This window comes from Ambystoma mexicanum, chromosome 12 (assembly GCF_040938575.1).
Source record: "Ambystoma mexicanum isolate Mex_15411 chromosome 12, UKY_AmexF1_1, whole genome shotgun sequence".
NCBI classification, from domain to species: Eukaryota; Metazoa; Chordata; class Amphibia; order Caudata; family Ambystomatidae; genus Ambystoma; species Ambystoma mexicanum.
In genome coordinates this window covers 894,227,009-894,254,022 of record NC_090936.1, presented here as the reverse complement: position 1 = coordinate 894,254,022, position 27,014 = coordinate 894,227,009, and the positions used below count along the sequence as shown (strand labels likewise).

General features: G+C 43.5%; 1 protein-coding gene across 2 annotated transcripts in view; it reads left to right on the top strand.

Moving 5' to 3' along the window:
• Window positions 1-27,014, top strand: part of IKBIP (IKBKB interacting protein) — a 320,426-nt gene that overhangs the window by 77,236 nt on the left and 216,176 nt on the right. For both annotated transcript variants that reach the window (XM_069629385.1, XM_069629384.1), the window contains exon 2: window positions 20,699-20,816. In XM_069629385.1, the coding sequence (XP_069485486.1) occupies window positions 20,699-20,816 (118 nt within the window). The remainder of the gene's footprint in view (window positions 1-20,698; window positions 20,817-27,014) is intronic.

The window sequence follows — 27,014 nt, the reverse complement described above, 5'->3', positions numbered from 1 at the left end:
TATAATATATATATAATTATTTTTTGGGGGGGGCTCTCCATAGTGTCTTTTAATATGTATCCTCTTTTGACAAGTTGTTTGCAATAAGTGCCTGTTGTTACTGGGTTGCCCAGGGGCTCCACTTTTAACTTTCTCTGGCTAACCTTGAGAGAACTACAGGGGCAGGGCCGGAACCTTCCCTGTGGACTAAACTGATCGTATCAGTTCCATTACTCTGCCAGCTGTCTGTGGTTCAACATAAAATGTTACTATTGCTGTCCTTATTTTCTGGTAGGGCCCGCTATGTGAAGGGGGTGAATCTGGCTCTCCATCCCATTGGGAGCAATACCCCCCACTTTATTTGGAATGCTGGAGGGATACGGAGTATCATTATGAATAAAAAACATTTTAAAAATATTTTTTGCATAACACAGACTTATCTTGGAATAAATGCAAACTTTTACAGGTATTTACATTTGTTGTCCCCGCCCCGCCCCCAAACTCCTCCCTCCCCCTGTTCAGCCCGTCCCACACTGTTCACACTACTATGTTCTCTGCGACAGGCCTTTCTGGCATTTGTGTATGGTTCCTGGTTCGGTTTCCGACGATTGAGTTTCCTTTGACCCTACAGTGTCTGATTGTGCTGAGGCGAACAGCTCTTGCAGTAGTAGCTTTCAAGCTTCCATGTCGATGTTACCTTCATGTCTCCCCAATCGAGTTGCCTCATGCCACACTGCGGTCTCAGCATGTGACCATTTCTGGAGGTCTTTCCACCATACCTGTGTCTCTGGGCCTTTGTGCGCCTTCCAGCTCATCGCTATCACATATGCCAAGTCTTTTTGTTTATTCAGATGCCTTGCGTGTATCAGACGTGGGAAGGTTCCAAGCAGGCATGCCGTGGGGGATTGTATGTCCATGTTATGCCTGCCTTTGACAGTCTACATGCTATGTCCCCCCAATAGTGTTGCATCTCTCTGCAAGCCCAGAACATATGTACCATGTCTGCGTCTCCCAGGCCGCATTTAGGACAATATTGTTCTGTTGCCTTGTTAAATCTCTCTATCTGTTGTAATTTAACATTTCTAGATACCTTTTTATGGTATCCCAGCGCTTTCCTCCATGCAGTATCTGTAATTGGTGCAGCTAGGTCCCTTTCCCAGTTGCTTCGGATATGCTCTAGTCTGTCTTTGCGCTGGGTGACCAATAGCTGATATAGTCTTGACACACATGACCCCCTTCTGAAGTGTCATACAGTGTTTCTATAGCCTCTTGCTATTCTAGCCTACCCACTGTGACTGGCCATTTCTGTGTTATCACTTTGCAGGCTGTGGCATACACTATGTATTGTCCACTGTGTAACCCTGTCTCCTTTGAGTGTGTTGAAGGCCATCAGTTCCCATTCCTTAACCAGGTCTCTGACCGTCGCCACCCCTAGAGTCTCTCAATACTTCTGTTCACTAAGTCAGAATTGCGGGTCGTTGGCTTTCAGTGCTACCAGTGGGATTTGCAGCGAGTATGGAGCGTGATTCTGTAATAGGTTGCGTGCTCTATGCCATACGGCCTTGCTCACCGCTATCAGGAGTGGGGGTTTAAGCCTGCTTGGCTCCCGTAGCCATACTTCTTCCTCCAGGAAGAACGGGGTGCATGCGGATTGCAGTAAGGGAGTATCTTGTGTGGGCTCATCCGACAACCACCTTGTGACAAACTGCAACTGACTCGCTATAAAGTACATCTCGAAATTAGGGACTCGTACCTCCTTGATTGTATGGTTTCTGTAACTTCTGGAGTGCTATCCTGCTTCTGGTGTTATGCCACAGGAACCTTTGGTATATTATGTCTAGCCTATGAAACAAACTCTTGGGAATGCGGTTCTTCCCATCAGTGAGAGGGGTAGCTTTGCCCAAAATTCGATGGTTTTCTCTGCCTTGCTGACTGCTCGTAGTGTGTTATGTATATATTCCTTTTTGAGTTTGTGATGGATGCCCACCCCAGATATCAAAAGGTTTCTGTTTCCCACCGTATCAGGAGTACCAGTAATGTGTTCATAGGTTCCCCTCTGTATCCTGCCAGTGGGAACAGGATAGATTTTTGCATACTAATTGTTCTGCCCAAGAGGTTAGTTTCTGGTTGCAGCAGATAGAGCAGCATATTGTCAGCGTATAAAGATATCAAGTGCTGTTTGCCATGTGCCTTTATACCTGCCTCTTTGTATTCATTTCGGAGGTATGCCGCCAAGGGTTCTAGTGCCAGTATAAACAGCATAGGGGACCATGGACATCCTTGTCTTGTGCGCTTTTGTAACTCCCACTGCTCGGACATCTGATTACCCGTTTTAACTCAGGCTACCCGTTTTAACTCTGGCTATTGGGCTGCTATATAATAGTCATGCCCATCGGATATATGAAGGTCCCATCCCAAATTTCCTCAGAGTGGGCAGCAGCCACTGCCATCTAACTGAATCAAATACCTTGACCAAATCCAGTGATGGTACTGCACATTGCTCAGTGCTATCTTTGGTATGGTCTATAATGTGATGCAATCTTCGAAGGTTCCACGTGATATTCCTCTCCGACACATAACCGGTTTGGTCCGGGTGTACCAGTGCAGCTATTACTGTCTTAAGCCAATTAGCGAGTAGGGCTGTGAGTATTTTGCCATCCTGATTGAGCAATGACAGTGGTCTATATGACCCACAATCCACCTCTGGTTAATTTGGTTTAAGCCGTGGTATGATAATGGACTCTATAAGTGTCGCCGGCAGAATCCAGGTTTCCCACGCTTCGTTGAGCATGGCCAGCATTGGCTGCACTATATCTGCCATGTATTCCTTGTAGGATTCACTAGGCAATCCGTCCGTGCCCAGCGTTTTGCCTGTAGGTAACCCCCCGATTGTGGCCTCTAATTCCTCCCCTGTTATGGGGGTTCGAGCCTTGCAGCGGCTTCCGCATCTAGGCTTGGGAGGTTAATCTGGGCCAGAGCCTCATCTATCTCAGAGGGCTGTGTTGGAGTGGTCTCTGCATACAGCTCTTTATAATATTTAAGAAAACATTTATTTATATCTTCTTGTGTCTCATACACTGTTCCATCCTCCGTTTTGATGGACTTTATCATATCGCGTTTCATTTAATTCTTACACAGCCTGGCTAGTCTGTCTCCCTCGGCATGCTGTTTTTCAACGTATTTAGTATAATTCAGGGTACCCAACCTATCCCAATGCTTCAAGCCTTCTTGCTGAAGCCGGGTAGTTTTGCAGATCTTGTTTGGGGTTATGTCTGTTGCATGGTCCATTTCTTTTAACGAAGCCTCAGCCCTTGACAACTCCCCTTCTATCGTGGCTTGCATACCGCCCGTATTGGCTATGGAACCCCCTCTAATGACTACATTGAAGGCCTCCTACAAATTCTCGACTGATGCTACACTGCCGGTGTTATGTTCAAAATAGTCTTTGAGGCCCGCCCTCAGGTGTTCACCGAACATTGTGTCCTGCTGAGCCTCTCCCCTGAGCTTCCACATCGGGATGCATGCTCTGTGAGGGAAGGCCCTCCATGTGATTAGTAGCGGCACGTGGTCTGACAGTACCTGCGCTTAGTAATCTGCTGCCATAAATGTTCATATGTGTTTCCTGTAAGAGCGCTATATCTACCTTTTGCCTGCGCAGATACGTTACGATCCTGTTTCTTTTGATGTAACTACTGACTCCCCTCACTTCCGTGTGACTATTTTAGGTTCCCAGGCCATGATCCTGGTCTACTCCAGTCCCATGTGGTCCTGCTCCCTGTCGTGTGGGTGCGTAGGTTGTTTCCCAACTGTCTTTTTTTAATATACCTCCCCCCAGCCCCAACCCAAAACAATTGCCCAGCCCGGTACCTCGTGCTCGGGCGTTCCCGCTTCTCACTCCCATTCCTGCTACCTCCATCTACGGGTCATGGGTATGCAGCGGGTGGATACCTAACCGCTAGTATCCGAGGGAATAAACCGTGCTGGGCGAAGGATATCTCTCTTAAGGTGGGTTCCTCTTCCGGAGTCCACATTGTTTCGCCTCCTGAGGTTCGTTGGAGTCTGTAGCCAAGCATAGTCCAAGCAAGAAACCGGCTGCGTGGGTGAAAGGAAAACGTTCTGTTGTATCAAGCTGCACTATTGGCACCTATCTGTCTCTTGTTGTTAAATTTCTCGGAATGCACTTTGTTTTCACTGTGCTTTTCCCTTGACTTGCTGTCCCTGCCGGTAGGTTCTTGGAGTCCATCCATCTTTGTACCTCTTCTGGCGTGTCTAAAAACACTGATCGGCCATTTTGTATGACCTTAAGTCTTGCCGGGTATAGCAGCATGTATCCAAGTTCAGATTCGCTGAGCCTTCACTTTATTGAGTTAAATTGCATTCTCTCTTTTTTCACCTGTTAGGTGTAGGTCGGGTATACAGTGATGTGCACCGACGCCCCTTGTATCGTGCCGCCTTTTCAGAAATATTCCAAGATTCTCTCTCTGTCCTTATAGTTCAGTATGCAGGCTATGATAGGCCGTGGTGGGTCTCCTGGCGGCTGTTTTCGGCCCATAGACCGGTGCGCCTGCTCCTCTGTAAATCCCTGGGTGAGGGCCCCCAGGCCAATCTCCTGCCGCTGCATATTTTCAACAAAGTTGGTAGGGTTTATCCCTTCTTCTCCCTCCAGAAGACCCACAATCCTGATGTTGTTTCTCCTAGCTCGGCCTTCAGCGTCTTCAACTCACCCCTCTAGGTTTCTTACTTGCTGTTGTAGTGTCATGAGGTCTTCGCTATGGCCTTTTAATACCACCTGCGTTCTCCGCCACTTATTTCTCTAAGGTCATTCATTGTTCTTTCGGCAAATGCTCTGACGTCCTGCCTCAACAGGTTCACGTCTATACTGATTGCGTCCATCTTAGTTTCTAGCAATGTTTTCAAAGCTTCTATCGCCGCCAGGACCTGCTGGTCCCCTCCGCTCTGTTCCATTGCTGCGTGTTGCCCTGCTCCGGGCAGCGTCTTCACTTCTACTGTGCACGCTGTTTTCGCAAATGCATCCAGTGTCACTTGCTTAGTTCTGCCTTTAAATGCCTTAGTAGGCATGTGTGGGGTCTTCCCTTGTCCGCTTGTTGTCGGCACCGGGTGGTTCAGCTCCATGTTGTACTAAGATGTGCTCCCTATTCTCTCCAGAGCCAGGCTCTAGGGATGCTTAGTGGCTGGGGTGCACCACAGCTGCGACAGCTGCCCTCTGCGCTGGGATGGGCTAATGATGTAACGACTTGGTCTGCTGGGTGTCGTCTCCCAACTGTATGGGGCCACCGCGCCTGCTTGCTGCCTACTTCTGCCCAGTCTGTTAGTAGGCTGCTCCTCTTGTGGCAAATGTGTTTCTCGGCCGCCTTGCAGTTGAATAGGCTCTGGGCGTTCCTCCGCCTTCCTGATTGCGCTTACACCAGACTGGGGGCAGCACGTTCCCTATCCCAGGCTGCTCAGCAGGGTTCTCTGTTGCCTTCCAGCAGTACCGTCTCTGCGCCCTGAGTACAATCCTTGCACCAGTATATTGTGGCTCTGTGGGGATTTTAGCCTGCTGGGCAAGCCTCTCTCGTTTGGACCACTGCGATGCCGCCTGCTACTGGCGGTTCCTTATGGGGCCCTACTTCCTATTGGGCTGTGATCTATACCTTGGTGCTGGATGCACTTGTCCCTCTGAACTGGCGCTCAGGCCCGTAGCTGACATTCACTACGTGTGGGGTGCACGGCCTACGTCGCCTCACTGCTTTTGGGGCTGCCAGGGCTCTGTTCTATTACAGCTCCTTTTCGGCTGTAATGTGACGATGTAAATAGTCTTCAGTCCTAGTATGTGTCGTATAGTCTGTGGCATGTATGCACACCACGCGTGCTGTTTTACTGTAGCCCTGAGTCTCCACGCAGTTCAGTCCCTTTGTCCGTTCCCTGCAGGTTTTGCAGTGCTGTACCTCCTTTGTACTTCAGAGCACGGTGCTGCTCGTAGTGCGGCTCGTGTCTTTGTCTCTCTGCGCTTCGTGCCCTGCCCCAGAGTATTCCTACTCCAGTCCTCACCTCGCTGGCCCGTCAGCGTTCCCAGCAGTGTTGTATCGTCAGCAAGGCAGGGTGGACTGCTGTCTTGAGGGCCGCCGCCATGACGTCCATCAGTTCCTTCCTTGCAACGTGTGTTATGGCGGTCCCATTATCCAAACGCTGCCTCCGATTTCCTTCAGGATTTCGCCTGCATGTGCCTCCAGTATTCAGGTGACCATCAGCCTGATTTTCTTATTTATAGTTACTGGAATCTGCTTGCTTGCAAAGGATATTTTAGGATCTTGCAGGAGCTCCGAGGAAGACGTCCTACCGCATGGTGGCCTGGCTACATCCCTCTCCCATTTTAAATAAATTGAATATTTATATTTCAAGGACAAACTTGCCATTAATGACTGGTGGCAGCAATTTGTTGAACACTTTCACTGATTTCAAAGGCTTACCTAGACTTGATTAGATGATTCAAACTGTCTTCACATTATAAGAAATTATGTTCTAACCTTTCTGCAAAGTATATAAAAGATTAGTTTACTTACCTTTAGAAATGACTGGAAAGTAGATATAAGGTTATTTTACTCACCTGTGAATTGGTAGTGCCTCTTCCACACAACTAATGCTGCTGTTTTCACTTCAATAATCCTGTTAGGATAATTGCATAAGTGTCCCCCCAACTGGGTTTTGCTTCCTTAACTTGCTGTTAGCCTGTCCGGAATAAGTCTGCCTTAGGTTTTACCTACCTAGAATAACTTTGGGTCATTCATAAAGTGTAACACTGGGTTTTGCTTTACCTGGTCTGTTTTAGATGGACACAAAAATAGTCTTAGGGTACACCTGCCTTTAAGTTGCTTATAGCTCCTGTAAAAAGTTTATAGGTTTTACTTATCTTGAGTGTTACTGTGTTATCCTAAAAAAGTTATATTGCTTCCCTTAGTCTGTGAACTGAAAAGCAACTATAATTGAATATTGCACCCCAAAGTCCAACTCCGCTAGAATAACTGTGTTATCCTGAATCAGAGTTATAGATTTATACTGCGCCTAGTATCTGTGTTTCACTAGATCAGAAAAGTATATTGTCCAGTTGAAATGACTGTGATTTCTTGCTGAGCGTCACAGTACAACTGATAGGGTCTACTACCCTGGTCTTACTGAAAGTAATCTAAAAGTAACTGTTGGTTTTGCCTTCCCAAGAACTCCTGTTAGGTGTTCCAAATAAGGTTATATGCTTTGGTCTGTGTAGCTTCAAGCATAGTGTTGTGTTTTTATAAATGTGGTCATATATAATGTGATAGTACTGATTTCCCCCAAGATTTATCCGGTCCTACTCTTATTTAAATAAAACATTTATTTTTACAATACATAGTTGTTTGTGTTTCTTTGGACTGTTTGTATTAAAATTTAATTTGTATTGATTCTACAGAGCTCTCTCCCTCCTAGGATGAGCCTAGCTGCTCTGTCTACGCTACCTTGAACTCAGTTTTTATAGTCTTATACTAAGAGTGGAGTCTTGGACTGCGTCAGTTGAATGGTTATAGTAAGCCCTTAGTTGGACTTCAGAAAAACTGTCCTAAGAGCCACCCCTTGTCACTGCAATAAGTCGTTCCAATAAGGTATATGTTTTTTGTATGGACGAAGTGGAGGTGCGTCCTGTCGACAATACGTTTTATGAAAGGGCAATGGAAAGGGGTAAAAGGGATGTCATCGTAGACATAAATCTATCCCCTGGTTCCAGGTGGCTACATGGATCAAGCCCTCGCATCACTTGACGGTTTACCACCGACACAACAGATACCTTTTACGCACAAATATCTTATAAAGGTATTCAATGTTGGCTGGGTTAGCCTGCGCTACCAAGCTATTCTCACCTTTTTGAAAAATGCATCCTACTCAAATAGTGGGAACCAATTCTTCATCGCCTTAGGCCCCTTCCTGACTTTCTAAAGCCTTCCCAAGAAGACCACGTTTTGCTTCACTGGCGCGATCGTGTGCTTTGACGCCCCACTGCACTGTTCAGCCCAAGGCTGCCCACTTCTTAGGGCTGGACTAGAAAGTTAGGAAATTATTCTGAAAAAATTGTCTAAAGCTCCTAGTGTTAATCAACCCTTCTCTTTACAGGTTGTGGCTGTGACTTCCTCATTTGTCTCATTAGTAAACGTATTGTATACGTGCTGTATAGTAGAGTATTGTGTGTGTGTGTGTGTGTGTGTGTGTGTGTGTGTGTGTGTGTGTGTGTGTGGTAACTGTTTTCGCATAACTAAAGTTGACTTGTATCTGTTAGTCCTATCGACAATAAATGTATAGATATCTTTCATATACACTTGTCTGAGAGTAATTTGTGGTTCATTGCTGTGTGTGCTCATTGTGGGCTTCCGATCACTATAACCCCTCCTGAGACTTAGTCTTGACCGCCTGCCAAGCCACCTAGATTGGTCTGGTTTGTCCAGAATGTTCCCCTGTTTCGCTAAACCGAGGGTGGCCTCCTAAACTTCGGCACATCAGGTAAGAGTTTAGAAATCCATCTTAACACCATCCTCCAGCACTTGTACGCCCATAGGCTCCTCCTTGCATCCTCTATGCACTAGCACGGCCGATTGGCACAAGGCCTAGTCGGAACATGAATGTAGCTTATCTAGTCTGAGCACACAATGTCACCTGTCTTGCATGATGGTAAAGAGGGCTGACTCGGGTGCGCAAGCAAGTACGAATAGACATGCATGAATTATAGTAAGCGCTGTGCAATTGTAGGCAGTCCCCTGTTAAGCTCATGCCAGAAGGAATGCACCCCTCCAGGGAAAGAAGCTAAGAGATGGCTTTCAAGGATAACAAGGTTTAACTGTACAGAATACAAAAAATATAAGCAAAGGACTCTCCTTCTGGAGTCAAAACGTTCTCGAGAAGCAATGTTGTTGCCTTTTGAGAGGCCACATCATCAGTAATGACATAACATATAGGGTTTGAACCCGCACAGTTGATAGGTAAGACAGTATACATAATCCTGCTCCATAGGGGATGCCAGGCTACAATTGGTTTGTTTCTCAGACGTCTGTCGATTTCCACGTGGGTCCTCTCCATGGAGTGAAGGTCAGGTCTCTCATAAGTTACTTTGTGAAAACTACGATGATATGCTAAGCCTACTACTACATCACTATGACATGCACCTGGGAGGCGCGGGGCTGGTGCCAGGGGGAAGGGACGAAGAGATAGTCACATTCACCCACACATTCTGCGTTTTGTGCCATGAAACGGTTCTGGACAAGGGAGAGGTGGGGGTTCTATTGTATTTTCCAACAGATGATATATCCCCGCAGGTAGCAGCAACACATACCTTTCTGGATTGTTCTTACGTTCCTGTGGAGAAACATATTTTACATAGCTGTTAGTAACTGTCCTTGGTTTTCTGAACCACTTGCCCAAAGCAGCGTCTTGTCTTTTTATTTTTTTGTGGCATTCTTTCACAAAATCGAAACCTACCGGTCTCTGGCTGCAGTCACTGTAAACAGGATGCTATTGTTATTTGGCCTGGATCGAAAGTCAGCAACTGTTCAAAGGACACAATGTGTCGAATACCCACAAAAAATGTTAACATTTGCTATATTGAAAGTGGACATAAAAAAAATTCATTTCCATTTTTGCGATCTGTTGTTCGGAGCAGTTAATCAACGTGACATCTAGAGAATGGAACTTCCTGAAATTATGTAAGTTCAACTATGCATAATATTTGTGCGATTAACAACGGAATGTGTGCTGTATGCATAATGACTAATTCAGCAACGTGGAAAAGTGTGATTTGACCAAAAGAATTGACACAGTGCATTATGTTATGTTGAATGATATTCATACCGCGCACTATTAAAAACCGAGTGCGTAACTCGCGGTTCTTGTTTATTGGTCTAGTAATGATTGTTATCTGTGTATAGTTTAGAGGTGTGAATAGAGGTATGATTTTTTTTTTTTTGGGACTTATTGATTACTGCCCTTGCACAACAATATATTCGATGTAGATTTATGGATTGTTAGATGGACCATATAGTGATGATATTTCGTCGAAGACCCGCAACCACAACCTGTATGCAGGCTAATGATATCTAAACCGCTTTATCCTGCGCAATATCCTGGTGTGCTGCCACTGTTGCATCCTTGTGCATCATAAAGTGGGGGCTGAGGGGAGGGGCGGTGACTGAATCTTTTCTGTCGGCACGGGTTCTCTTTTCGATCACTAATATTTCCCGTTCCATTACAATGCCATCTGTCTGTGGTTCAAAATGAAACGTTACTATAGCTGTCCTTATTTTCTGGTAGGACCCGCTATGTGAACCAGGTACATCTGTTTCTCCATCCCATTGGGTGCTATACCTACTTCACAGCGCTAAACTTTCATGCACGTTGTGGTCTCAAATAGTCCCCCATGTTGTCCTGTGTGTGTTCATTCTTTGTGGTTTGTGTTTATAATTGGGTTTCATCTGGTTCTGAATTATACAATAAATGGTTATATTCGATTACAAAATGGCTACTAAAATATATTATTTTATTCTGTTTTCTACACCGCTATACTGGACCGTTCTGCGTATGCCATAGTTTTCAGCTACCGTCGGATGGATTCTTCAACCAACATTTGCGGATAATCAACGGTGCCTATTTGATATGTGGGACGACCAACGGGGACCAGTCTGCCCTTTGGCAGTACCAGCAATAAGGAGCAACCTGTCATTGTTTCTGTTGTAAAAATGCGCTGATGTGAAAGCGTTGCGCTTGAAAGTTCAAACAATCGATATCGTCTCCCGAACGGAACACCATTCGCGTCATTAGAACGTTTTGCTGGTGTAACTTATGGACACACAGGAATTGGAGTACAGGGATTGATCGCTGACCGCAATCGGCGTATCGTAAGGACGTTCTAAATATTCAAAGCATGCAATGTTCGCTAGTTATAACTTGTATGGCAGAAACATCGTTCATTTCTTGGACTTAATATTCTCTTGTGAGCGTTGTTTGAAAAATAAAAGTACTTGTTACATTGCAGACTATTGATCTTTTTTTTAAAATAAATGTTTTGCTCTCCTATTTGGGACACGAAAGAAAAGTTACACGCTGTGAGAGGATGTGTGTGTTTATCTTCCAAGTTCTGCGTAAAGTAACGTTATGACGTCGGTGATGACTGGGCACGTTTGGCTACGCTGGCCACGAACGTCATGAAAATAGGTGAAGAATATCGTTGTTACTAGTGATGTTGAGGGGTGGGCGATGTGTATTCTTGCCGCGAGGGCGCTTGAACTCAAGGTGATGCATCATCGGATACGATTAGCACAAGATGGCGGCATCCAACCTGTTTCCGCATTTGTAAAAGAGAGGAAAAGTAAGGTAAGATGCATAGGAACATTTTTTAAGATCGATTACAGTATGCTTTAAAATACATGCCCGAACGATCGGGACAATAACATTTTTGAGCGAACTATTCCTTTAAGAATATGAAACGCCTAGTTGCTTGCACATTGCTTTGTGCAGCAATAGGACCACCTCACAGGACTGAGGGGCAGGCAGGAAACCCCAGGTTGCAAACCAATAACATGAACACCAGTGCACACAGAGATCAGCACTGATGGTCTCCCTTGTCAGCCAACAATTCAAAGTGGAGAGAATGATCATGCAACAGCAGCGAATGTGTTCAGAACAGACTTGCAGACAAGAAACATTTTAGCTGCGCGTCAGGGAGCAAAACAAAAACATACTGCCCGGCCGCGGTGTAAAGGGTGGTGCTTTGGTGGAATCCCGTGCGGTTTGCTGCTGTGGCCCTGGACCTGAGTCTGTCTGGAACTTTCTCAGAACTCTACTTACATTTATATTTTTTCACGTATTAGCATAACACGTTTTGCTTTCGTTTTTCGTGCTGGAGCATACTACTGTGCATATTGAACAGTAGAATTGGTACCTGTTCCCTTAAGATACCTGGAAGTGGAAGCCACAACCCCCCCAACACCAGGAAGTGAAATGCAGTGCAGCAAGCACTTGCGGCGTGAAGCCCGGCCGCAGTGTAAAGGGCGTGCTTTTGTGGAATCCCGTGCTGTTTGGCTTTGGAGGATTAGGGGTACATAAACCTCTAGCCTCTACCCTTGGATACTCTGGAACTTTTTTGCACCAACTGCAGATGAGGAGCATATTTCAGGCCAGAAAATGTGGACTGAGTGGCAGTCCGTGCTGGTGAGAAGCAGCCTAAATCACAAGCCCGAATAGAGGTAAGCCGGTAGCTGCATACTGCTTTCAATTGAGCCTACGGGCTGTTCTAACGTCATGACTGTGTCTAGTTCCATTTACTGTGAGAACTACTAATCCAGTGCATACTTTAAAAAGACTAATGACCCTAAACTTAAACAGAATTCACGTGGGGTAGCTGCGACTGCGGGGCTAAGCCCTTTGAGCAGCACACTGAATTCAAATTGAAGATAACAATTGTGGGACAGCTGCGACTGTGGGACTAAGCCCTTTGAACAGCATAACGGACTGCAATTGAACTCAAGCCTGTGTGATTGATGCAATAGCGCAGTAAACCTATTCAGCAGTTCTTCTCAAGAATCCACAATATAAACACTCTGAAGAACGCCATTCATGCAACACAGAGGATACTTCTTAAGATCAAAGATGACGAAGAATCTCAAAACTTCCAGCACGTCATTAACATTAAAATCAACACCAATCAGACTTCCGGCGGTTACTACTCTGAAAAGAAAAATACGGAACCAATCCCTGGACTATTGTGGGAAAAAAACCTCTGAAGGTGATATCCGTGAATTCTGAAAAGCCAAGCTATGTGCAATGTTCCGCAATCCAAAAGCATTGAAAACATACCGTCTGAATCTACTTCAAAAAAGGAGACTTTGTCAATTAACAACTCAATAACAGATACTCAGTTACTCTCAGTTGATGGTCAGCCTAAACTAAATAGTGCAATAAGCCCGGCAACACAAATTGAGGACTTAACGGATACTCAGTTGCCATTAGTTGACAGCCAACCTAAACCAAAGAGTGCAACAAACCAGACAACACAATCCGAGGACTTAACCACTCCTAAAGTGCAACCCAGTCCAAAAGTCCTAAACTCACTAAAGCCAGAAGGCTCGGAAAAAGAACAACCAGCAGACGAAGTTGAAGACAGTCCTGCTTCGCCTATGGCTATTGACTTAGAACACCGAAATGAAGGCTCAAGTATCAACTTAGAAAAAATATTGTTTATAGCATCCTCTTCTATGATATCATCGAGGGACAATAGTCTATATCAGTCTCCGAGCCTTTTTGATAATTCTGCACATATGGTACACATGTCGCTGGCGGGCCTAGTGACGGAAGGCCAATCGTCACGCAGACAGAGTGAAGTAACAATACAGAACATTGATGCAGCTGACAAAACCCAATCACAATGCAAACTACTGGAAATCACCTTGAACTCCAAGCACATGACGGTGGTCACTTTAACAAAATTGTTTGAAACTTTAGACCACAAAATAACATTACAAGCTAAACAACTTGACCAGCTAGTACATACAAGCGAAACAACTTGACCAGCTAGTACATTGGATGAACCAACTAACATCAATGCAAGGTACTACCGACGCTTGCAATGGAATGGTATCAGCTAAAGGTTGTACTAGGGAAAGAGAATTTGTGACCGTTCTAGAGATTAGTCATGTAATTGCTGAAATTATTCCTGATAGTTCTGATCATTATATGCAGAATCTTGACAACGGGGTGCCGATAGATCAAGCTGAGGCTCTGGACGTTATCCATATACCCCAACATGAAATGGGTGCAAATGCAGACTTGAGCGCTCTGGCAAAGAAAGATAAGGCGCAGGCGGTGCCTAAGGGGGTGGTAAATTCATCTGCTGATGTACCAATGATATATGACCTATTCCAAAACGAAAATGCTAAGAAAAATGGTACAAAATGTGTGGCAATAAACAAGAGAAAGTCTAAAAATCAAGATACCCTACCAGTACGATCAAGAGCCAACATCAAACATTTAATGAAACGACTGATGCCTAAACTGAAAGAATCTAATAAATCCAGTCTGATGCAAACGAAAATAATAAAAGGGAAAAAAATGTCTGTGTTACCAATTCAGACTAACGGAACTACTATTGATGACTATCCACCATTAAACCAACTGATGGCAACGATTGAAGCAGCAGAGACTCCAATCAATAATCCAAGCCCAATTGATATATACCAATAGGCCATACTGTTGATCAACCTGAGACTCGGCAAGAAGATGCCACACATAGAATCATTTTAAAATCGGGGGGGGGGGGGGGGGGGGAGTCCAGATGGTGAAAACTGCTGGCGATGGACTCAATAAATTGTCTGAAAAATCGAATGTTCAACCATCTACCACGAGTGTCAACAATATGGAGAAGCCAGCTCTAAAACAAAATGATGAAGAATTTTCAATTTTGGCAGATATCAGAGCCCAAATAGAATATTCGATAAAGAAATATCTTGAATTTCAACAACTTGCCAAGATGCCACCCCGGAGCCTTACTCAGATCAGAAACCTTGCTGTGGAGCCAGCGGTAGCTACAGAAATGCTGTCGAGTAATGAAAAAAGCTTAACACAAAAACCCCAACCTCAAAACACCAATAACACACAGGTAGTATTGTATGAACAAGAGGTGCTACGATTGCAACCCGCTCTCACACGAAGAATATCGACAGAAGTCTCAGCCAAGACCGATGTCTGTTGGAAGTCAACCACAGCAGGTGACCTGGGCCCATATGGAACCGTTAAGAGGTGCAAGTGATTCTTATCCAATCAAAGAGAATGAAATGTTTATACCAACACAACAACTCAAATCTGAGGAATTGGAAGAACAAATCGCAAGGGCAATGGAGAATTATTTCAAACTCAATATGTCCAAGCAAAGTCAAATAAATAAAGACAGCCCAAAGGGAAATTGTGAACCAGCACTATGCTCACAAAGCAGATTCAACAGTTACACCATACTACAAGAGAAAGACAAAAAGCAACACACTAACACCAAAGGGCTTCCACAAGGCAATGCCATTAACAACCTAAAAAAAAAGTGAAATATGTACCATAGGTTAATTCTAAAATGTCGCCCAGCCCCATTTCCAGAATATGTGCTGAATTGCACAAGTATACTGGCGATCTGTGAGGAAGTGGACACTTTACAAGACATATCTACCACCGACATTGAACAGGTTGAATTCTTCAAAGAAAATGACCACTCCATAGTAAGACTTTGGATTCAATCCAATCTGGCTAGAAATGCTCTATGGCAAGCCAGAATGGAGATTTTTGCGTTGGGATTCATATTGGCCAGAGATCCGCTGTGCATGGATATGGAAGGAAACATCAGGATGGAAAAGAAAGACAGTTATCTTGACAAGCAAGGACACAAATACATTGCCAATACAAATGACAACCTGACAGAACAATGACATATCTCCTACAGAATCAAGAGAGAGCGGATTCATAAGTCGTAATCAGTCAGCGAGAGAGGGATGCCATCTCCTTGATTAGCTGGAATACCTGTGGCCATTCGCATTTGATGGGCCCGAGCGCAGAGGTCTTAGACCCCCATGACATAATTTTGCAAGAAACATGGCTATTAAATAGTCCAACATGGGAAGACTATACTATTCTTTTAAATCCAGCTAAATCAGCAAATCCTGGGAGACCATCATCTGGTTTAATGGTGATAATCAAAAATCACAGGAGATGGCGCCTCTCTCCCTGGCTGACTCCAAATCCTTTTTTGCAACTGGTTAGGTTGGAATTTCCAGGGGGAACAATGGCAATCATAAATGTGTACAGAAATTCAAATGGTATCTCTGACGATGTCTTTTTTCTTGAGTTAGAACTGTTACTCAATACCATTGTGGATTCCCTGGAAGTTATGACAGTGATTGTAGCAGGGGACCTAAATTTCCAACTATTACCAGCTCATAACACGAAATTTAATTTAATCTGTTTTAGGTGGCTGTGACTGGTAAATGATCTCAAACTGGTTATGTGTAATGGTTCCTTATTGGGAGACATCACTCCCAACACAACTTGGGGAAGAGGTGTAGCTACCTCAATAATTGACTACGTCTTTCTCAACTGACACATTTAATAGAGCTGTGAGTTTCCATATTTCCCCACAACCATATAGTGATCACAATATCCTGAACCGAAAATGGCATTTGACAGATCCAGCTGTTCAGGAGAAGATTCAAACCTTCTCTCACTTACTAACAGTAAATAATGCCCGAACGAGATTAAGGTGGAATATGCATACATTATCTGATTTTCACAAAAAAATGAGATTTAGTGTGCAGGACAGTCAACAGTTATCAACTGACTATACATCGTTTCTCCATCTTTATCGTGTAGCTTGCCGGGAGCGCAATTTAGATTTCTCTAAATCACGCCGTGAATACGATGCCTTGGTGCAAGCAAAAAAAACACTAATAAGGAAAAACAGAAGATTGATTCTGAATATGAATGGTTTGTATAAAATTCAGAAATTAAAAACACTAAACTGCCAATATAAAAACTGGCTAACAGCGCACCGTATGTATATGCTACAAAAGGATGGAGAGTCCATGTTAAGGAGTAGTCTCAACAAAAATATGGGACAGTTATGGGCACTAATACTAACAAACATGCGACTCAAAGAGCAGTACAGCTTAATGGGGTCAATGAAATGGATTGGGTCACACATTTCAGTAAACTATATCAAAAGGAAGAGTTCCAACTGAGTCCAGTGACAAGAGAATGCCCAAATTATGAAGGACTCAACATTGAAGAAGAGGATGTTTTATTTTATATAAACAAGCTCTCCAATTCTCGTGCACCAGGTCCCGAAGGCATGAGTGACTTTGTATTTAGACAACATCCATTGCAATGGTCAAAGATCCTCACCCTAATCTTTAAGCAGGTCATAACTACGAACACAATACCAGCTACATGGAAGTCGGCGATAATCATCCCAATATTTAAAAAAGGGGATAGAAAGCTGCCCAAGAATTACAGACCGATTTCATTGCTTGATGTGTCAGGCAAGCTGTTTTCGAGATTTTACACAATGGACAATACGATCTGGAGCCAGAGATCCTCTCCAAACCGGATTTGTTTCCGGGATGGGAACATGTGTCAATCTCTTGACGTTAACAGCAGTCATTGAACATCACAAATCAATCAAACAGCCGCTATATATGACCTATATAGATCTGCGAGCGGTGTTTGATTCAATCTCACGGGAGCTTCTAATAAAAAAAATATCGCGACAAGGTTGTTCGAAATACATCATACACCTAATTGAGGACTTGCATACAGATAATACCATAAAGATCAGGTTAACAAATGAAGGCAAACTAACTGAAGCAATCGGGACATTTAGAGGTTTGCGACAGGGCTGTACGCTCACGTCAGCGTTATTTAATTTTCAGATGTAGGAGAGGAGTTCAAAAACATCTGTACAGATCCACCGAAATTATTAAACGAGGGCATTCCATTCCTAATGTATGCAGATGACCTGGTCATCATGTCGAAAACCCCAATGGGCCTATAGAAGGCACTAGACGCGGTGGCAAGCTATAGTCATACCAACTATCTAAGTATAAATCTTAAAACGAAAATCATGATGTTCAATGTGACCCAGAAGATATTTAAAAAATCGCACACTTGGAATTTTATGGGACAGAACCTCCAAGTAGTTAAACATTATACATACTTGGGAGCTCAAATTTTGACACAACCAGAATCTTGCCTTTATACAACAGCAGCAGGACAGGGTAATAACCTTCATCCATCAAACTAAGATCATGCAAAGAAAATATGGGAAGTTTACCCTCGTTCCAACACTATCATTTTACCATCAAAAAGTAGTAACTGTTTTGCTGTACTCCTCAGAAACAAGGCATATTATAAACGAGATTGTTTGGAATAATCTTGAGGGGAAATACTGGCAGGGAGTTCTTCATTTACCAGCATCAACCCCTCTACCTATCATTCGATATGAGCTGGGGTTGATCTCCCTCAGCATGAGATACACATGGTTAATAGGAGCAATATTCAGAAAATGTCTATTAGCTTGGAATTCCGATACAGTATTTGGAACCTTGGCCGCATACATTTTTGCATCCAGCGATAAATATATATGCAAATGGCGCAATCAAGTTATTCAGATCCTAGCGTTGGTAGATGTAAGTTTGACAACACTGTTTCAAAATCCAACGCAAACAAAAACTAGGATATTTGCTATGGACTGGGAAAATACAAGAGTGAAATGCTCTGGTTATTGTGACTTTGATCCAGCTATGATCACAATTAAAAACTATTCTCACCCAGAACAATACTTGATCAGGTCCCCATCTGTGCATTATCGGAATGACTTGGTACGCCTCCGACTGAACCTCTGGCCCACAAGACAAGTGATGGCCCGGCGAAAACTAATTAATAAAGAGCAAAAGAACTGCCGTTTTTGTAACCATCCAGAGAATGTAGAGACTTTAAAACATCTATTGACCGAGTGCGATGCACTACTTACCCAACGAGTAAATTACTTGAAACGAATAACGGAACCATTCGGTGTATCTACATCTGACACATTGTTGAGAACAATTTATTCTGGTATTTCTACACCTATATCAATAAGAGCGATAGCATTTTGATATGATTTCAAATTAGATGAACGACCATGATAGGAGTTATGAGATATTCTTCTACTATCTTGCTTATGTTCTGAATTATTGATTTGTTTTCCAACATTTTAATGTATTATATGGTAGTGTGTTTGATTTTATGTATTATGTAATTTTGTATTTCTACTTTGAAAAGTTGATAAATATCAGCTATATCAATTAAAGAAAAAACATACTGATAAATGAAGGCCTTTGCTCCAAGTCAAGACTCACGTGTGAACTGATTTAAAGGATAGTCATCAGGAATCATGAAAACAATACAGCTGAATGGTGGCTGTGAGGCGAATGATGGAGGAGTGAGTGGTTGACGCTCTTATTTTTACCTGCGTTTCTCCCATTTTACCATTTTCTCTGCTGAGCTTTCCCTTACTTCCTACTTAAATATATTCAATCTAGTACATCTTATGTGCTTCCCGTTTGGGAACTTGACTGAATGTGAGCTTTTGAAGCACATATATATCCACTACCTTGACCAGGACATTTAAAAAAAAAAGCTTTTGTATGCATGCATTTATCGACATTAAACCTTGTGTTGTGTACCACACCACGTTTTTGGCTAGATTGAAGGTGTTACTATAATGAATCAATCCCTCCATCGCATTCATTGGACACTCTGCCCCATTCATGATCACCCTACCTTTTCCACTACTTAACTTTCCTCTTTTACTCGCCACTGGCCCCTATTCACTGGACACTGCGCTTCATTCAGTGATCACTGCGTCTCACTCCTTGCTCAGCCCAACAAATTCATTGTTCTCCGTACCTCATTTGTTGGCCATCCCGCCTGAACCACCGGCCAATCGACCCACCTATTCATTGAGCCACTGCTGGTTAATCTAACTTATATTTTGATGGTCAGCCAAAAACGTGTTTTCCTCATCTGTTTCCTGATGTGGCTCCATATGTCTAGTCATTGCCCTGTATAAAAGTGTTGGTCACGTTCTGATTTACAATTCAACTCTGATCGCTTATCCTCTGCCTCCATCAAAGCTGTTTAGAATCTTCTCTGAACTGACCAATTCCGAATATTCTTGCAGCATTGTTATTCTGACCCAATTGCTGATAGATAGCCTGGCTGGTCACTTCGATCATAGAATATCACCCATGAGCTAGAGCAACACAACTTAAATTCTGCCCTTGGTGTACCCCACTCTTGCTCCACCAGTTTCACCACCTTTATACCCATTAAAGTACAAGCTCACATTAAGACAGCAAAGCTCCAGAAAACTCTGTCTGTATCCCAAGTATAACCACATTTTGGTATTCCACCTTGCATTCAGAACACATTGCAAAGCACATTTTTTTTTTTAAACGTCATTACAGTGATTCTCAAAAATCCTGATCCTGACTAGCCCCGCTTGGTGAACTTCCACTCATTCTCCACTTTTTCCTCAATGGCAAACCTACTCGAAAGAAGCGTGCCAGTTCAGCACCGATTTTACAATGAGGATCTCAACCTCCTTCAAGATTACCAGTCAGTTTTCAGAGACGACATCCTGGATGCACTTACCCATGATAGGCTGCTGTGTTAATACATCTAGAGGCGTTGGCTGCTTTCAAAACATTCATCCATATAACCCTTTGCTTTCAGTTGGATGTCCTCCATTGAAAATAGAACCACTCGAGTCAGAAGGCTTGGGGCAGGGCTTGCAAGCGACAGCCTTATCCTCGTGTCATTTTAGCGCCTACCTAACATCCCTAGTTTCCCAGTGGAAATGTTCACGCTTAAGGGAGCGGGTGAGGCAGACAGTAGAGGCAGATTGAGTTCAGAGAGTGGCACGCCCACCGAGGTTAAAGCATATAGAGAGCCTTTTCTTTGCCTACTGACTCGAATGGGAACGCAGGATATTTTAAGTGGGAGAAAGTAAAAATAGTGGAGAAATATCAATGTAAGATCTGGATTTAACGTCCAAAGTAGGAAGACTTTGCATGTGTATTCTGGTATGCAATCTAAATGTAGCTCTTAGACCGTTTAAGGTTTGTTTTCTTTCTTACAGGTTTGCGTTTGAGCAGTCTGTCGCTTACTCTTCTATGCAGAAAAGATTCACCTTGCTGGAGATGAAAGCATCAGAACTAAAGGCACTTGAGGATAAAATTGGTTTACTTTTTGAAAAGGTGATTATTTTCTTTTCATTGAAATATTCGAGAATTTGGCCTCTACAGGTATCTGAGCATCTTTCACATAATTCTGGTGGAATCATATCCTGTAATTTGTTTTAGAGCTTTTTTGTTGGAAAAAATAGGAGGTAGACAGTGGGCACGTCTCGTTTAAATAAGACTTTCAATGGTTGAATGCAGATTGTTTTTGTCACAGCAACAATGACCCCATTTGTACTGTTGTGTTGAATATGCTTTTGTTTACTCCTCTGTGTCTTTTCAGGCTGCTAGTGCTATATATATCACATAGAACCAAATCTGATCTTTTTGGTTATTAGGTACTTCTGATCAGAGAAATAACAATAAATGCATCATGGAGTCTCATATTTAAAAAAAAAAAAAGAAAGACAATAAATATAACATCTTTGCTGTCTTACAGATGTTGTCCTCAATCACATAACCCAGAGGTTTTGTAATTAGCCTAGTCCCCTCATTAACTCACTGTACTCCTAGAAGAGGAAGGGATATGATTGTACCTAACAATGCTTCATCAAAACACAAAGAAGGGCTGATGTGGTACAATAGGCTTCAAATGAGATGCATAGATATGGTCCGCCTATGGTTTGCAATCCACAGATGGATAAATGCAGAAATGATGGAGTCATAAAAGCTGATGGCTGAATAGGAGTGTAATAGTGGAAGCTGTGCAACTTGCATGCACATGATCCAAAAAAGTACCGACCACCTTTGACGTTTCAGCCAGTTAGCACTCCTACGCATTTAGGTTACCTGCTTTCCACACATCACATTGGTGACCAAGGACGGGATTAAGCACCCTGCGGTAGCCCGCGCCCTGTGACAGAGAACAAAAGAAATGTTTACAACGAGGAAATTGAAAAAACATCAAACAGCTCCAGGAAGCTGTTTGCGCGTGTCAAATGCCTAGAGAAACCCAGTGTGCTTCAGGTACCTTTCACACCTACTACTGAAGAATGAGAAAATCACCAAATCTCGTACAAAAATCAGACATCATGCTGACTAATATTACACAAGGCGATACCATAGGCAGAAATAGCACAACATAGCCAGTCAGAAACGTTCTACTTTTACATTTGCAAGACTAGAAACAAATGACATGAAATGATATGATAGTTTATTTATATAGCGCCTATAGACAATGTGTTTCAAAGCGCTTCAAGGCAAGGGAGGGAACAAGGGAACATACAATGACATTCTTACAGGCCATGAACAGTAAGGATGTGAAATTAACTATCGTACTCGGCCTGACGACATTTCAGATAGTGCAAGAGCTAAGACATGGATAAGGAAGGGAGGGGGAGAGTGGGAAGGAAATGGAAACAGACAGGCGACTACCGTACTAGGCCTGACGACATTTCTGGTAGAGCCGGAGAAAAACAAGAGGTGAGGGAGAGGGGTGCAGAAAGGTAGGGGAGGAACAAAACCAGCAACTATTATACTAGGCTTGACGACTTTTCAGATAGTACTGGAGGGGTTGGGGGGTGGAGAAACATTCGACCCTACGATAAGCATGATAAGCATTCTACAAACCATGAAACCAACTAAATGTTCAGAGAATATTGTTCCTTCCAAAATAATTCTCAATCACAAGGACATTTTTCTCAGCCTTCCTAACTAGATTCATTAATGCATCCTTTTGGGATGGAAAAGTGCCTGTTGGCATTAAAACGGTCGAAATTACACCCTTTCAAAACATCCGAATCTAGACCCAAGAACCACAGACCCATTACGAACTGCAACATGCTTCTCAAAATTCTTGATAAAGCTGCATACAAGCAATGCCACTCTTTTACTGAAGCTGAAAACCTCCTGCATGTCAAGCAATCAGGTTGTAGACCAAACTATAGCACAGAGACTGCTCTTTTAGATCTTCAGTCTCACATGCTCCAACTCCTTGAGGAAGGCAAATTGGGTATGCTAACCTTGTTGGATTTATCCGCCGTATTCGATTTGGTGGACCACAGTATTCTGAAGGAAACCCTTGGACAACTAGGTCAATGCTCTGATCAAGCACTGGATTGGTTAATCTCCCTCCTCTCGGATAGGGAAGCTCGAATTCACTGGGGGAAGGCACAATCTTCCAAGTCCCCATATCTGGTGTGGCGCTCCGGAAGGGGCACGTTTATCCCCACTGTTCTTCAATCTCTACATTAGGCCACTATGCACCCTGCTGGATAACAGGGGTGTGTTTTTCACAAACTGTGCGGGCGACACACAGTTGGTCCTCGAAATCACAGGTGACTATGGAAAAGATGCTGCCGCACAAACAGCTACATACCATCTCATAGAGATTTGGATGTCAAACAACTGGCCCTTTATAAATAGGGAAAAACAGATTTAATTATTTTTGGCTCTCAAGCTTTTCAACCAAATTGGATCTGGAATACTCCAAATTCCAAACTGGTAACACTAGCATCCCTGTCTTGGGAAATGTAAAACGCTTGGAATCCACCTAGAGGCCTCACTGGAATCCGATGCACATGTCAACCAAACCATAAAAAGCTGCAATTACTCCCTTCATCTTCTGAGAAACATTCGACCCTATGTGTCACAGAATAATGCAGCAACCACTGGTAGAGCCACTGTACAATCCAAAATGGATTATTGCAACTCCTTGTTGGTGGGAGCTTCAGGAACAAACTTGGGCAAATGTCAAGTGACACAAAACAATGCCTAGCGCACCGTTAATAATAACGTGAACATGTTACTCAGCATTGTAAAAATGTACACTGGTTGGCCGTTCATGACAGAATCCTTTTCAAAACTGTATCACTTTCCCATAAATGCATATATGGCACTGCCACTCTATACCTACAAAATCGGATCCCCCAATACCAGCAGAGCAGAGCACCTCGATCAGCCGGAAAAAAGCTGATCAGATGTCCTAAATACAAACAGGAAACAGGCCTTGGAAAATCCTTTGCCGTTAAGGCAGCTAAATAATGGAACCTCTTGCCTACCACACTGACGGATGACAGTAATCTGAAAAATTAAATCACTAAAATGCACCTGTTAGATAACCCTTGCCGTTGCAATAGATACAAACTGCCCTCCTGTTTGAGCCTCTGATTTTCTCCATTGTATTGTGTTTTGCGGACTGTCTTTTGCGTTTTTGTTACAGCGCCACGATACTCGCAGGCTTTCGGAAGTTTAAAAATATATAGCTAAAATAAATAACCCTACATAAGACGCCAATGAAGGGGCGACACAAAAATAACATGGGAAGCATGTCCTGAAGCAGTACAGCAGGGAAGCCTGTGCTAAGGGAGCACAGGCATTATGAAATAAAGATGTGCGAAAATGCCCTGCTCTCCAGAGGCCGAATTAATAACGGAAGAAAAAGTAAAGAAAAGGGAAATTAAATGATTTTTTTGAAAATGTATTTGTATTAGTATTTTAGTTAAAAATCACAACCTTTATATCATTTACAAAACAATCAACCTTCATCTCATTTGATACAAGTCTAAAACAGAAGCAAAAGAAAAGTCTAAGAAGGAAAAAAGAAAAGAAAAATACGCTAAGTAACAGGTCGTTAAAATCACTATTATTCTTTTATTAGAACTGTGTTTGTTTATTACGTTGTACACATGGAAGGCATTACAGACTTAACATTGTCATATCAAGAACATTGCTGTAAACATAGTGCATGGCAATGTATAGCTTAATCTACATACATGCCCCCCCCCCCCAAAAAAGTTAGTTTAGCCATCTATGGCTCAAGAAGTCTGCAGAAATTGTCTCCGAAATGTGGGTTTGTGTGTTAGTGCTGGACATTTTTGGTTATAATCCAAAAAGGGGGACAAAATATTTGTAAATTGGTGTAACATATCTTCCTTGGCTGCAGTAACTTTCTCAGCCACCACAGTGTCCCATGCCTTAATCATCCACAAAATGAACAATGGACCTTCAGGAAACTTCCAACTTCGAGCTACTGTTATCCAGGGTAACCACAGCTGAGAGAAGGTAGAGCGTGTCATAATGATTGGCAGGCAGCTGTGAGAATCTGAAATGGCATGCTATCCTCAGTGAACATGAAGTGCATCACGCCATTCCAGATAGTGAGCCAGGGAGAAAGGCAAAGAGAGGAGGAGCATTTGATGCATGTATTGGGGTATAATAAAATGACTTACCTTACCTGGCTCCAGTGCATCATTGAAGCAATACAAAGGATAAACAAACTGTAAGAACAAAAGGGATTTGTACGTGGTGTAAGGAACTCATGGTGGCAGAAGTAAAGACAGACACAAGTGATCACAGTTCAAGGGTGTTTATTAAACTGTATGCAGGGGTGAGAAAAAATAAAGCTGAGATGGGACCAAGCTACGACCATCAAATAATAAGGCAGTCCTAGTGACGTCTTGTCAAAATAAAAAGGGCCTGTACTAAAAAAATATATTGCCAGTCCTTTACTACAAAGTCACAAAAAGAGTGTGGGATAATGTTCACCAGAAAAGGAGTGTCACAAATAAGATAAATCAGGATGGTATGGCTGGGTCTCCCTTCCCCACGGGACAAGGCGGGACTTGTGAGCACAGCACACTCCTGGACCTCGTTAGCACAAGGTTCACAGTTCCAGTTCAACAATATCAAAACCTTCTCAAGTTAAGTCTCTTTCCTGCAAAAGTCTCTTACCTTAGAAGGTCTGCTGATGCACAACGACAAACAAACGTTCCTTCAGTGGTTTTTGGCACCTGGGCGATTGCTCTTCGTCCCCCTAGGATCTCCCTCCTTCGCGCTCGGATCCTCTTTGTATCTTGGGCCTGCTTCCGTCGGGCTCACTACGGCGTTTCCTTAACACAGTTCATGAAATTTCAATCCAGTTCATGATTTGCTTATCTTAATCAGAAAGCATGGCTTCCCTTCCCCTAGCTTTCTCTCTGCCATGGTTTAGAGACTTTGATTGTACAAAGGGTTTGATGTGACCTTTGTAGGACCACTCTGACATCTCACTTCACCCTTTCCTAGGGCCTGCTGGTACTATTATTTTTCGACATAAAAGGGGCCAGCTAGAGTCCTTTGACTGAGCACTCCTACGGCGCCTGACAACTCTGCAGCTGGCCCGTCTCTGGGCTTTCACATAAAGTTCAAACACACACCAGTTCTTTGTTTCGGGTTCCATTGTTCATCCAATGTTGCCACTTGCACCCTGGGGCTCAACACATGTTGGTTTGTTATCGGCTCTCTTCGTCTCACTGGCTGTGTTGAACCCGATGGCTGGTTTTGCCTATGGAGTCAAGGATGGTACCACGGTAGCCAGCACGCCTCCCTGCCTGTGCTATCAATGCGGGAGGCCCCTGTGCACCATTGACATCTGTTCCTCCACACGCCAGCTGTAACTCCCAGTCTTATGATTTCCCTCTCTGAGGCTTCGCTGGTCTGAGTTGAAAAGGGCGAGGGCAGTTCCCCCTTCGTTGTCCTTCCAGGTCTCACCGTCTTTATCCTCCGTTTGAACTGCTGGTTCGGTGTAACCGTTCGGCCTTGCTCGAAGTGTGCTTTTGTGCTCTGCCTTTTATCCCTGTGGGGAAGGAAAAGGGCCATCAGGTGTGCATGGTTAGTGTCAATTGCCTGACCTGTGTGTTGGGACATGTCAGGTAAACGGCTCTGGTGTTTAGTCCATTGTCTGTTACAGTTTAAGAAAGTTTTCGTGTTGGAAAAATGGGGGGGATTGTAGAGCCTCTAAATATCCTACAGGGTAAGATTGGGAAAAGGTTTTACAAGTAAGGGGATACTGCGTCTCAACCCTTGGTGTCCCACTTAGACTCCCCCGAAGACCCCTTGCCCAGGTGATCCTCCCCAACTAGTCCACCCCCAGGAACTGGATCCAATAGCGATGGCCATGTCCTGGCCACCTGGGCGACAGATCTCCGGGGACTAGCAGGTGAGACACCTTCAGGTTTCTCACAGTGGTATGGATTCAGTGGCGCTCTGTGATGTTCAGAACATTTTACTGAATATAGACTTGTGTGAATGTAGCAGTGTCATGGTTTTACCCTTTTGGCTTTAACAACTCTGCCTTGCCATTCCCTGAGACACCTAAAGGGTCACCCCATGTAAACTATGATTTGTAGTTGCGGTCACCATGTCTCTTTATTTAGGTTTGGGGCTGGACATCGTGCATGGTAGCACTTTCAACTTCTGATGATGGGTAGGCCCTGAAACAAAATTAAATATGTCAGG